The following is a 12,193-nucleotide window of genomic DNA, read 5'->3' as shown; positions in this document are numbered from 1 at the left end:
GAAAAGTCTAAGCTTGGGGATGCCCCGGTGGTTCACCCCTGCATATATCAAGAAGACTCAAGCGTCTAAGCTTGGGGATGCCCAAGGCATCTCCTTCTTCATCGACAAATTATCAGGTTCCTTCTCTTGAAACTATATTTTTATTCGGTCACATCTTATGTGCTTTGCTTGGAGCGTCTGTATATTTTTTATTTTTGTTTGTGTTTGAATAAATTGGATTACATCATGCTTGTGTGGGAGAGAGACACGCTCCGCTGTTGCATATGAACACATGTGTTCTTAGCTTTTAATATTCATGGCGAAGTTTCCGAAGTTTCTTCTTCGTTAAATTGTTATATGGTTGGAATTGGAAAATGATACATGTAGTAATTGCTATTAATGTCTTGGGTAATGTGATACTTGGCAATTGTTGTGCTCATGTTTAAGCTCTTGCATCATATACTTTGCACCCATTAATGAAGAAATACATAGAGCATGCTAAAATTTGGTTTGCATATTTGGTTTCTCTAAGGTCTAGATAATATCTAGTATTGAGTTTGAACAACAAGGAAGACGGTGTAGAGTCTTATAATGTTTTCAATATGTCTTTTATGTGAGTTTTGCTGCACCGGTTCATCCTTGTGTTTGTTTCAAATAAGCCTTGCTAGCCTAAACCTTGTATCGAGAGGGAATACTTCTCATGCATCCAAAATACTTGAGCCAACCACTATGCCATTTGTGTCCACCATACCTACCTACTACATGGTATTTTCCGCCATTCCAAAGTAAATTGCTTGAGTGCTACCTTTAAAATTCCATCATTCACCTTTGCAATATATAGCTCATGGGACAAATAGCTTAAAAACTATTGTGGTATTGAATATGTAATTATGCACTTTATCTCTTATTAAGTTGCTTGTTGTGCGATAACCATGTTCACTGGGGACGCCATCAACTATTCATTGTTGAATTTCATGTGAGTTGCTATGCATGTCCATCTTGTCTGAAGTAAGAGAGATCTACCACCTTATGGTTGAGCATGCATAATGTTAGAGAAGAACATTGGGCCGCTAACTAAAGCCATGATCCATGGTGGAAGTTTCAGTTTTGGACATATATCCTCAATCTCAAATGAGAAAATTATTAATTGTTGTTACATGCTTATGCATAAAAGAGGAGTCCATTATCTGTTGTCTATGTTGTCCCGGTATGGATGTCTAAGTTGAAGAATAATCAATAGCGAGAAATCCAATGTGAGCTTTCTCCTTAGACCTTTGTACAGGCGGCATAGAGGTACCCCTTTGTGACACTTGGTAAAAACATGTGCATTGTGATGATCCGGTAGTCCAAGCTAATTAGGACAAGGTGCTGGCACTATTAGTATACTATGCATGAGGCTTGCAACTTATAAGATATAATTTACATGATACATATGCTTTATTACTACCGTTGGCAAAATTGTTTCATGTTTTCAAAATCAAAGCTCTAGCACAAATATAGCAATCGATGCTTTTCCTCTATTGAGGACAATTCTTCTACTTTCAATGTTGAGTCAGTTCACCTATTTCTCTCCACCTCAAGAAGCAAACACTTGTGTGAACTGTGTATTGATTCCTACATACTTGCTTATTGCACTTGTTATATTACTCTATGTTGACAATATCCATGAGATATACATGTTACAAGTTGAAAGCAACCGCTGAAACTTAATCTTCTTTTGTGTTGCTTCAATGCCTTTACTTTGAATTATTGCTTTATGAGTTAACTCTTATGCAAGACTTATTGATGCTTGTCTTGAAGTGCTATTCATGAAAAGTCTTTGCTATATGATTCACTTGTTTACTCATGTCATTTACATTGTTTTGATCGCTGCATTCACTACATATGCTTTACAAATAGTATGATCAAGGTTATGATGGCATGTCACTCCAGAAATTATCTGTGTTATCGTTTTACCTGCTCGGAACGAGCAGAACTAAGCTTGGGGATGCTGATACGTCTCCGGCGTATCGATAATTTCTTATGTTCCATGCCACATTATTGATGTTATCTACATGTTTTATGCACACTTTATGTCATATTCGTGCATTTTCTGGAACTAACCTATTAACAAGATGCCGAAGTGCCAGTTCCTGTTTTCTGCTGTTTTTGGTTTCAGAAATCCTAGTAACGAAATATTCTCGGAATCGGACGAAATCAACGCCCAAGTTCCTATTTTCACCGGAAGCATCCAGAACACCCGGGAAGGACCAGGAGGGGGCATCGGGCCCCTGCACCATAGGCCGGCGCGGCCCAGGCCCCGGCCGCGCCGCCCTATGGTGTCGTCGCCCTTCGACCCTCCTGCGCCGCCTCTTCGCCTATTTAAAGCCCCTGGATCGAAAACCCCGATAAGTTCGACGAAACCACAGAAACCTTCCGAGAGCCGCCGCCATCGCGAGGCCAAGATCCGGGGGACAGGAGTCTGGTCCGGCACGCCGCCGGAGCGGGGAAGTGCCCCCGGAAGGCTTCTCCATCGACACCGCTGCCATCTCCACCGCCATCTTCATCACCGCTGCTGCTCCCATGAGGAGGGAGTAGTTCTCCATCGAGGCTCGGGGCTGTACCGGTAGCTATGTGGTTCATCTCTCCCATGTACCTCAATACAATAATCTCATGAGCTGCTTTACATGATTGAGATTCATATGAGTTTTGTATCACTACTATCTATGTGCTACTCTAGCAATGTTATTAAAGTAGTTTTATTCCTCCTGCACGTGTGTAAAGGTGACAGTGTGTGCACCGTGTTAGTACTTGGTTTATGCTATGATCATGATCTCTTGTAGATTGCGAAGTTAACTATTGCTATGATAATATTGATGTGATCTATTCCTCCTACATATGCATGAAGGTGACAGTGTGCATGCTATGTTAGTACTTGGTTTAGTTGTATTGATCTATCTTACACTAAAGGTTACTAAAATATGAACACTAATTGTGGAGCTTGTTAACTCCGGCATTGAGGGTTCGTGTAATCCTACGCAATGTGTTCATCATCCAACAAAAGTGTAGTGTATGCATTTATCTATTCTGTTATGTGATCAATGTTGAGAGTGTCCACTAGTGAAAGTGTAATCCCTAGGCCTTGTTCCTAAATACTGCTGCGTTACTACTGCTTGTTTACTATTTACTGTGTTACTACTGCTGCAATACTACCACCATCAACTACACGCCAGCAAGCTATTTTCTGGCACCGTTGCTACTGCTCATATATATTCATACCACCTGTATTTCACTATCTCTTCGCCGAACTAGTGCACCTATTAGGTGTGTTGGGGACACAAGAGACTTCTTGCTTTGTGGTTGCAGGGTTGCATGAGAGGGATATCTTTGACCTCTTCCTCCCTGAGTTCGATAAACCTTGGGTGATCCACTTAAGGGAAAACTTGCTGCTGTTCTACAAACCTCTGCTCTTGGAGGCCCAACACTGTCTACAGGAAAGGAGGGGGAACGTAGACATCATTCTTCTTAGCCCTTTTGAGGAGACGTTGACTCTCTTCCGTCTGATCATCATCATCATCTTCGTCATTAGTATCGGGGACTTGAAGATCTTTCCTGATGCCAAAATGTTTCAGATCGTATCTTGCTTTCGGTCCATCCTTGGACTTTTCTGAGTTGCAAAGAGTGCCAAGCAGACTCTCGGTAACGTTCTTCGTAATGTGCATGACATCGAGGCTGTGGGGCGTGTGGAGGACCTTCCAGTACTCCAAGTCGTGGAAAACAGACCTCGCTTTCCATACACCAAGCAGCGGCTCTGGCTTCGGTCGCTTCTTTCCCGGCGCTGGGCACTCCTTCCAATTTTTAAAAGATCATCGATTTCTGCACCGCTCCTCGGGCGTGGGGGTCCACCGGGCTCATCTTTACCATTGAACAGATCACCGCATTTTCTCCATGGGTGATCCAAGCGAAGCCACCTTGGAGCACCTGGGTACACGGTTTTCGAGGACCCGGGATCCCTTGGTAGCTGTAGATGCGGGGTCTCGTCCATGCACTTCACACAGCCGTTGAATCCGTGGCTGACCTGGGCAGATACATATGCGTAACCAGGATAGTCCGTGACCGTCTTGATCAACGCGGCTCTCATATCGAAATAAGTTCTAGTGTAGGCGTCCCACGCACGGGGTGGCGTCTTCCACGACGTGTCTAACTCCTCTTTCAGCAGCCCGAGATACAAATGCATATCGACACCTGGTTGTTTCGGCCCCTGAATGAGAATACTCAGGTGTATGTACCTTTGCTTGGTGCACAGCCGGGGGGGTAGGTTGTAAGGCCATACAAACACAGGCCAGGTGCTATGCGTGCTACTCTGGTTGCCGAACGGATTGACTCCATCGGTGCTCATACCCAGCCTGATGTTCCTTGCGTCGCCCCCGAACCTAGCAGGGAAGGCGATGTCCAATGCTTCCCACTGTCCAGTGTCTGAAGGGTGTGTAAGCATATAGCCCATCTCCGGATCTTCTTCGGGCTTCTACCTTTCCACGTGCCATTGCATGAGCTTTTCTTCCTTAGGATCCACGAAATACCGCTGCAGACGGGGAGTGATAGGAAAGTACCATACCACTTTTTGAGGTACCTTTTTGTTCCCAACCTTGTACCGTCCGTGGCCGCACACCGGACATGTGGTTCTGTCCTTGTACTCGCACCTATAAATCACACAATCATTAATGCAGGCGTGGTATTTTTCGTGCAGTAGGTCAAGGGGGCACACGACTTTCTTGGCCTCCTCGATACTACTTGGCAATGTGTTCCCCTCCGGGAGACGATCGTGCCAGAATTTCAAGTTCTTGCTGAAGCTGGAATCGGTCCACTTGTTCTGCGTCTTCATCTGCAGGTAATCAAGCGTTACATGCAAGCGCGTATCCTGCGGACGGCACCCAGGAAAGATCGGAGTCATCCCGTCTTTCTCCATTTGCGACAGCTTGGCTCTCTCTCTAGCTGCAACTCTATCGTTGCTCGTCTCCTGGAGGAACAGATCTTGAACATGAGAGTCCCGCAAGGACGAAATTAGCGGGGTCGCGCCGGAATCTTCTTCTTCATCATGATGATCTTCTCCGCCGACATCTTCTTCTTCATGATGATCTTCTCCGCCGACTTCTTCTTCATGATGATAGTCCCCGTCGAATGATGATATTCTTCTTCATGATGATAGTCATCTCGCTCGACATGGTCTTCATGCGCACCATTTGACGGGGCCGGTCGCGCCTGGTTGTCTTGCGTGAAACCGCGCCTCAGCAGGTGCTCCTCCAGTTGTCCGGAATCAGGGTTGATCCAGCGCTCGAGTTTGCATGATCGACACGGACATCTTATCTGGCGCCTATTGTTCCGAATCATGTCCTCCTTCGCGTCTATCTTGTATCTAGAGATTCGAGCGGAACTCATCGAGAGGACCATGCTTGCCTGCAAATGGTATACATAGAACAGGAAATTAGAACCGCAACACATGCACACACATGCATGGGCCGTACCTCTCCTCAAGGTATTACATGAAGCGGAAAAAATTCGGCATGACCTCTCCTCAAGGTAGGACATATGGGTAGTGCAAAAATTTGCCAAAACGGAAATGAATCAACATTTCGGCAAACATCCGTGCATCACACCGGCACACACACACAAGCGCTTCGATCACCTGCAACAAGCATCCATACACACGACGGCCACACAAGATCTACAAGCATATGCATGTCTCCTCCAAGCATATGTATGTCTCCTCCAACTACTCACCTTGTAGATTCGATACCGAGACGAGACCGCGATCGATGAGTTCGAGCGGAGGAGAGAGTATGGAGAGCCTTCTCCTCAACTCCAATTATGTATCAACCAAAGTAAGTGCAACAAATACCCAAGCAAGTGAAAAGTATAGCCAAAATGGTATGAGAGAGAAGGGGGGCGAGCTAGATGGAGGAAGAAGAATGGCTTGGGTAGTGTGGTAGGTGGGAGGTTGGCTCACTTTTGTATATCTGGTTCGCTAATTCTATGGCGCACCATGCACAGTGCGCCACAGAATACGGTGCGCCACAGAATACCCTATTTTTGTGGCGCACCACTGTGCAGCGCCACAGAATAACGTATTTCTGTGGCGCACTTGGGTCTGTGCGCCATAGAAAAAGTAAAACCAATGATTGGGGGTGACAGGGTGTGGGCCCCACCAAGTTTTTGTGGCGCATGGTTCCCTGGTGCGCCACAAAATTAAGCTATTTCTGTGGCGCACCTTGCCTGGTGCGCCACAAAATATATTTCTGTGGCGCATTTTCAATGGTGCGCCACAGAAATAAGCTCCACCTATAAGCATTTCCCTACTAGTGTTAGTACCGGTTCGTAAGGAAACCGGTACTAAAGGCCTGGACGGAAGCTCCTTTTTTCTACTAGTGGGTGTACTCTACACTTTTCCTTCTTGGCATGAAGGAACCATGAAATCATGAAGGAATCATGCTGGCAATGCAAGAAGGATTGAGCTCCATCGTACATAACTATACATGGAAGGCCAATAGGTCTGAAGTGGGTCTTTAGATTGAAAACAGATCTAGATGGTTACATTATCAGGTATAAAGCAAGAATGGTTGCAAACGAATATGCCCGTCAACAAATAGTTGTTTTGAGGATTTAGTTTCTCTAGTTTTTTTTTTGAGGGGAGGGGAGGGGAGTTTCTCTAGTTGATTGCTCTCGCTTCTCAGTTTGGATGGAAGACACATCAACTATATGTCAGGTCAGCCTTTTTAAATAGAGACCTGGCGATGAAGTGCGAAGTGCATGTGAGCCAATCAATAGGGTTTGCAATCGAGGGAAAAGAAAACAAGGTGTACATGCTTCACAAAGCCATGTATGGCTCCTCGATGGAATGCAAAATCCGACTCAACTTTGAGTGATATTGGTTTTGAGAAGTGCAAATTTGAATCCGTCTTATACGAAAAGAAGGAAGGGGACTCACTACTGATTTGTCGGTGTCCATGTAGGTTATCTTATTATCATAGGTGGAAGTGAGTAGGTCATTCAAGATTTCAAAGGAGAGATGAAATCCAGTTTCAGTATGACAAGCTTGGGTTTGTCATTTAGCTATTTAGGAATTGAAGTGAAGCAATCTGCGGATGGGATCACGTTGTGCCAATCTGCTTATGTAGCCCGAATATAATTCTTGACAAGAAGGGCGTGGAAAACTGCAATCCAACACACACCCATCCCATGGAGCCAAGGTTAAAGTTGAACAAGTCAAGTCGGGCCGAGGAAGGTGATTCCACCAAACACCGAAGGATAGTTGGGAGATTGAGGTACTTGTTGGCTTTGCACACACGGCCTGATCCAAGCTTCCCATTGGATACATTAGCCGGTTCATGGGGAAACTGTCATGGCTTGGTATACGGGAACAGACTACATGCAGTATAGGTCAAGGTATAGTTGAGGGGAGCTATGCGTTTCTTTACTCTCATTGCTCCCTCCAAATTGTAGGGAATTAGAAATTTTGTACAATACGAAGTTAGTAGGAATAGATGGTTAATCATCTGTGGGAGTGGTGTTTTTCAAGGGCTTCTTCTAGCTATGAGGATCTTCAAATCGTCAAGGAGATTTATCTGCAGTTTTTCCTTCTTCGTATGTGGGGCAGATGTGGTATTCTTGACTCGTTTCCATCCACAACCAACAACGTCAGGTCGGTCCGGGAGGTGCGGCAGCGGCGTCGCGCCCTCGACACGGTCTAGAGGTTAAAGATGAAGAGCTTCTCAAGAAATGGATTTAGTTGCAATTTTCGTTTTTTTTAAGTGCTTTGTATTGTTCGTTGTTTCTTTTAATGCTAGGTCCTATTCGTAAAAAACATCTAGCTAGTGCTTCACAAAAAGATGCAAATATAGTTGTGTTCGCGAAAAAAGTACTTTATCTTTAGAAGGTGAGATCTGAATGCATTATTTTTTTACTATTAAAATTTTAGCGGCGAAGTATGACTATAATTTAGTTAAGAATGGGGTGAGGAGTAATATCGAGCCGTGCATGATCGCCACCTAGCCAACTGACCTCTGTCACCTATAAAAGTACAAACTTACTTGTCCCTGTTGGTTGTTAGCTAGCGCACATATTTCTCGGCGATGATCCCCTGATATTATCTGCTTATGAAAGTTGACGCCTTCTAAGGATGTTAACTATTGCGCTCTTTTTCCTCCAACAAAGTGTAAAGCATGGACAGTGGGGAAGATCTTTGCATATATATATGGTTGTCAAATGTACTTTTTTACTTTATTTTTCCACAAGCAGATAGAAGAGAACAAGTCTATTTTGCTTAACGCTGAAATAGCCTTTACCATTTCATCGGGAACTCTACATCCAGCGACTGTCTTTCACGGGCTAATCCTTCAGAGTGAAATCTTAAGGGTAAAGTAAGTTCGTCCATAATTGACTTTGGAAATGAACATGAGCAGAGAGTAGTGAGACGAAGTGCTATGCAATCAGTCATTGCTTACATCACCAACACGGTCGAAATCACTGAACTTTTTTTTTCTATAGTTTTGACGATGTTCTGTTTACATGATGATTCATGGTCGTGACCAAATATATCGATGAACTCTGAAACCCTAAAACTATACAATAAAAAAATTGTATGCATCAATTGATACAGAGGCCAAGGCTATGCTTCCGTTTGAAAAAGAAAAAAAAACCAAACATAGTGCACCTTACGACTAAAGTAAATTCTCTTTCCCCTACGTGGAACTTAGTTGCTCGATCTCTGCAGCGTTGATGGTATATCTGTAAGGTTCATCGACCGCATTAGATAATAAGATAACATAAGATCAAGTCAATAAAGCAATATGCAACCAAACCACCAGCAATAATCCTCCCTTGGATTACTACTCAGTAAACTTTAGGTGTTGCACGTCTCTGGACATGTCAAACTACTTGTCTTGTCTCATTCATGGAAAGAAAAGGATAGATACCACAAAAGCAGAGGGCATGCGGGGAAGAACAGTCAAGGCTAGATGCAACTTAATTAACCTTCTAATTACTGTACCACATGCTAATAACTTAATTAGGTGGGACTTGGTCCGGGCATGCATGAACCTTCGTGACTCCATCCTACGTACATGCATAGATAGCTCAGTAGTCAGTACGTGCACCCACCCCATATGTGTATATATATAGACGCTCAGATCCTTGTCCAAGGCAATTGCAACAAAGTAAGACAGGTACAGTTTGATCGATCGATCGGAGAAGAAGAGCGATGGGAAAGGTGGTGGAGAGTGATGACTACCATGGAGCTGTGGTCGAGGGGAAAGTGGTAGGAGAAAGGGAGGAGGAGCAGCTTCTGGAGGAAGAAGAACAAGACGATGACGAGCTGGTACTACCTGGTTTCCGATTTCACCCCACAGACGAGGAGCTCGTAACGTTCTATCTCCGGCGGAAGGTGGGCGGGAAGCGCCTGAGCATAGAGATCATCAAGGAGTTGGACATCTACAAGCATGAGCCCTCTGACTTGCCAAGTAATTACTACGTACCTCTGTTTCTATATAAACACATTTTTTGTCAGTTCTTGAGTTTTTTTTTGAGATGTTGTCAGTTCTTGAGCTACCAACGTCTTATATTTAGAAACAAAGGGAGTGTTTTTTTTTCAGGTGAATAAGATCTTTATTAATAACTATGCTTACAAAATAGAGATAATCATACATGCAGGAATCATGATGCGTAGTTCATGCACTGATCACAATCTCTTGTACATGACGCCTTGTCATTTTGGAAACGGAAATCGTATTCCTTCTCTGTGCCGCTGCCACCTAATTGGTAACACTTCGGGGCCCTTATTCGAGAGAAGACACGCGGTCGTATTGGCCATTATGTAAACTGTTTTAGAGAGAGTCTGCTCCTTTATTCGCCACCCAAATACCGAGCACCTTCTTATTGCTTTGATGGCACCAGGTTTCATCTTCAAGAAGATATTCGGTATTTTGGTGGCAAATAAGGGAGTGGAGACTCTCTTTCTCATATTATCACATTCCTATGTTTCTCTTCTCTTTCCATTTGAAAGGAGGTGCTCCTGCCGTTTACTAAAAAAAAGTTTTCTGGTATATTATTCATATTTTTTTACCACATCATCTTCAAGAAGATATTCGGTATTTTGGTGGCAAATAAGGGAGTGGGGACTCTCTTTCTCATATTATCACATTCCTATGTTTCTCTTCTCTTTCCATTTGAAAGGGGGTGCTCCTGCCGTTTACTAAAAAAAGTTTTCTAGTATATTATTCATATCATATGATATACAAGTGATCACAAGTCCAAACCATTCCAGTCGATGAAGAGTTGGAGGTTGGACATGTCATATACTCCCTCCACTGTCAAGTATATGACGTACTTTTGTTTTTTTAATTAAGACATACTTTTGATCAAGAAAAATGTGCTAACATATTCGTTTTTTTAAGAAGTTATATGTAAAACATGCGATTTGTCTTAATTACCTAGATTCGTTTGCAAAAGTATTTACTTTTGATTGCGATTTTGTATCACACAAAAATGTGCTCCATGCTCTTTATTTAAGTTTTCGAGTCGACACAGTTAGCCATCGGGTCCATCGGATGTTGTTGGTAATGTATGTACAATTATTTCTCACATTATTCAACTAAGAAATAACAAAACCGTAGCTTCCCCTTTCCATGCATGTTGTGAATCTCTTATGTATGAAATTATGATGTAACAATATTGGTTTGCATAAAAGTGCTAACTACAAGAATTACATGCTAATTTACAAAACGAACAAAAAAGTATATATATCAAATTAACTTGGTTGCAAATTAATTATGTGCAGAGGCGAACATGGTTGCAGGCGACAAGGAATGGTACTTCTTCTGCCTTCGGGGTAGGAAGTACCGGAACAGCGTCCGGCCGAACAGGGTCACCGGCGCCGGTTTCTGGAAGGCCACAGGCATCGACCGGCCAATCAATGCCGGCGGCGTGTGCGTCGGCCTCAAGAAATCCCTCGTCTATTACCGCGGCAGCGCCGGCAAGGGCACCAAAACGGAGTGGATGATGCACGAATTCCGCCTCCCGCCGCGCCCCGACGTCTCCCCCGCGCACTCGTCGCCGTGTTTCCAGGAAGCGGTACGTCACCTCTACAATCTGCATATTGATCTCTCTCATGCATCGGCCATGACTAAACCATGCCTGGAAAAATGCAGGAGGTGTGGACCATCTGCCGGATCTTCAAGAGGACTATCACCTACAAGAGGCATCCGCAGCAGCAGGTCACCGGCAGGGTGGCTGCCGTCGTTGCGCCGCAGCCGGAATCGAGCTCCGTCACCGGCTCCTGCAGCCTCGAGTCGGAGTGCACCGGGGAATACGAGTACGGGTACATGAACTGCCCGCAGGTGGCGCCGTCTCAGATTCCGGACGCTGCGAACAACGTGACAAGTGTCTACAACGACCAGAATTTCCAGGGGCTTCAACATTGGAGCAACACCGAGGTGCATCCGATGGCCACGCAGCCTCTGCCGGCGATGGACTCGTTGAGCGTTCCCAGCTCACCAGGGGCGGCGAACGATGCTTACTGGGATGATATTGGAAGGATGGTGATGGAACTCACTGATCCCACTGTGTTGTATGATTGTAGATATTAACACACAAATTAAAAGTACAGTACACTAATGCACAACATAGCCAGGTAGCAGGGAGGATACCGGCATGTGGGACCCACATGGCAGGGTCCTCAGATATGTATGAATTCTTTGTGTAGATCTTGCCGGCGAGAATTTCTTAGTTTCCTCCAAATGTTCCAATTATTTTGTCCATATACATTATGATCGAGGTTTCACTTGACACGAGATCAAGCGAAATAAATATGAATGTACACTCAAGATAAGAAGAATACATTAAGTCAACCAAATGTTGTCTACTACCTTCTGAAAGCAAACCAAACCGCCATAAGGAGGAGATCCTTCTTCTTTAAAGCAAATTTATAACACCATATGCCTACCTTCTATAGGCAGACTCACTGTAATAGTTAGCAACACCCTGTTATTCAAACCTCACATTATCACCTCTTTGAGATCCTTGTTCTTTATACTAGAGTTGTAATTTCAGATTGTTTACGCTAATATTTACTTACCTAGCTATTCTCTTCGATTTTCTAGTGGAAAATTATTTCATGGATAAGTTAATTGTTCCGGTAGCAAAGTCCATAACAAGTTGTATGTGGTTCAGTGATTTCCGTGGAAAT

General features: G+C 44.0%; 1 protein-coding gene across 2 annotated transcripts; it reads left to right on the top strand.

The window, feature by feature from the left end:
• Window positions 1–9,163: 9,163 nt before the first annotated feature.
• Window positions 9,164–11,739, top strand: LOC127333962 (NAC domain-containing protein 72). 2 transcript variants are annotated; one of them, XM_071826354.1, is made up of 4 exons: window positions 9,164–9,470; window positions 9,661–9,768; window positions 10,787–11,079; window positions 11,157–11,739. In XM_071826354.1, the coding sequence occupies exons 1-4, from the start codon at window positions 9,212–9,214 to the stop codon at window positions 11,592–11,594; spliced, it is 1,098 nt and encodes a 365-aa protein (XP_071682455.1). In that variant the 5' UTR covers window positions 9,164–9,211; the 3' UTR covers window positions 11,595–11,739. The 2 variants fall into 2 exon arrangements, with proteins under 2 accessions (XP_071682455.1, XP_051216363.1); XM_051360403.2 differs by lacking the exon at window positions 9,661–9,768.
• The last annotated feature ends 454 nt before the right edge of the window (window positions 11,740–12,193 follow it).

The sequence above is a fragment of the Lolium perenne genome, chromosome 2, assembly GCF_019359855.2.
Source record: "Lolium perenne isolate Kyuss_39 chromosome 2, Kyuss_2.0, whole genome shotgun sequence".
Taxonomy (NCBI): domain Eukaryota; kingdom Viridiplantae; phylum Streptophyta; class Magnoliopsida; order Poales; family Poaceae; genus Lolium; species Lolium perenne.
This window is presented reverse-complemented; position numbering and strand designations above follow the sequence as displayed.

Coding starts and splice junctions, on each gene's coding strand:
- LOC127333962 (XM_071826354.1), top strand. CDS start 9,212: ATGGGAAAGGTGGTGGAGAGTGATGACTACCATGGAGCTGTGGTCGAG. Junction 9,471..9,660: donor TGAGCCCTCTGACTTGCCAA/GTAATTACTACG, acceptor TCATACATGCAG/GAATCATGATGCGTAGTTCA. Junction 9,769..10,786: donor GTGCCGCTGCCACCTAATTG/GTAACACTTCGG, acceptor AATTATGTGCAG/AGGCGAACATGGTTGCAGGC.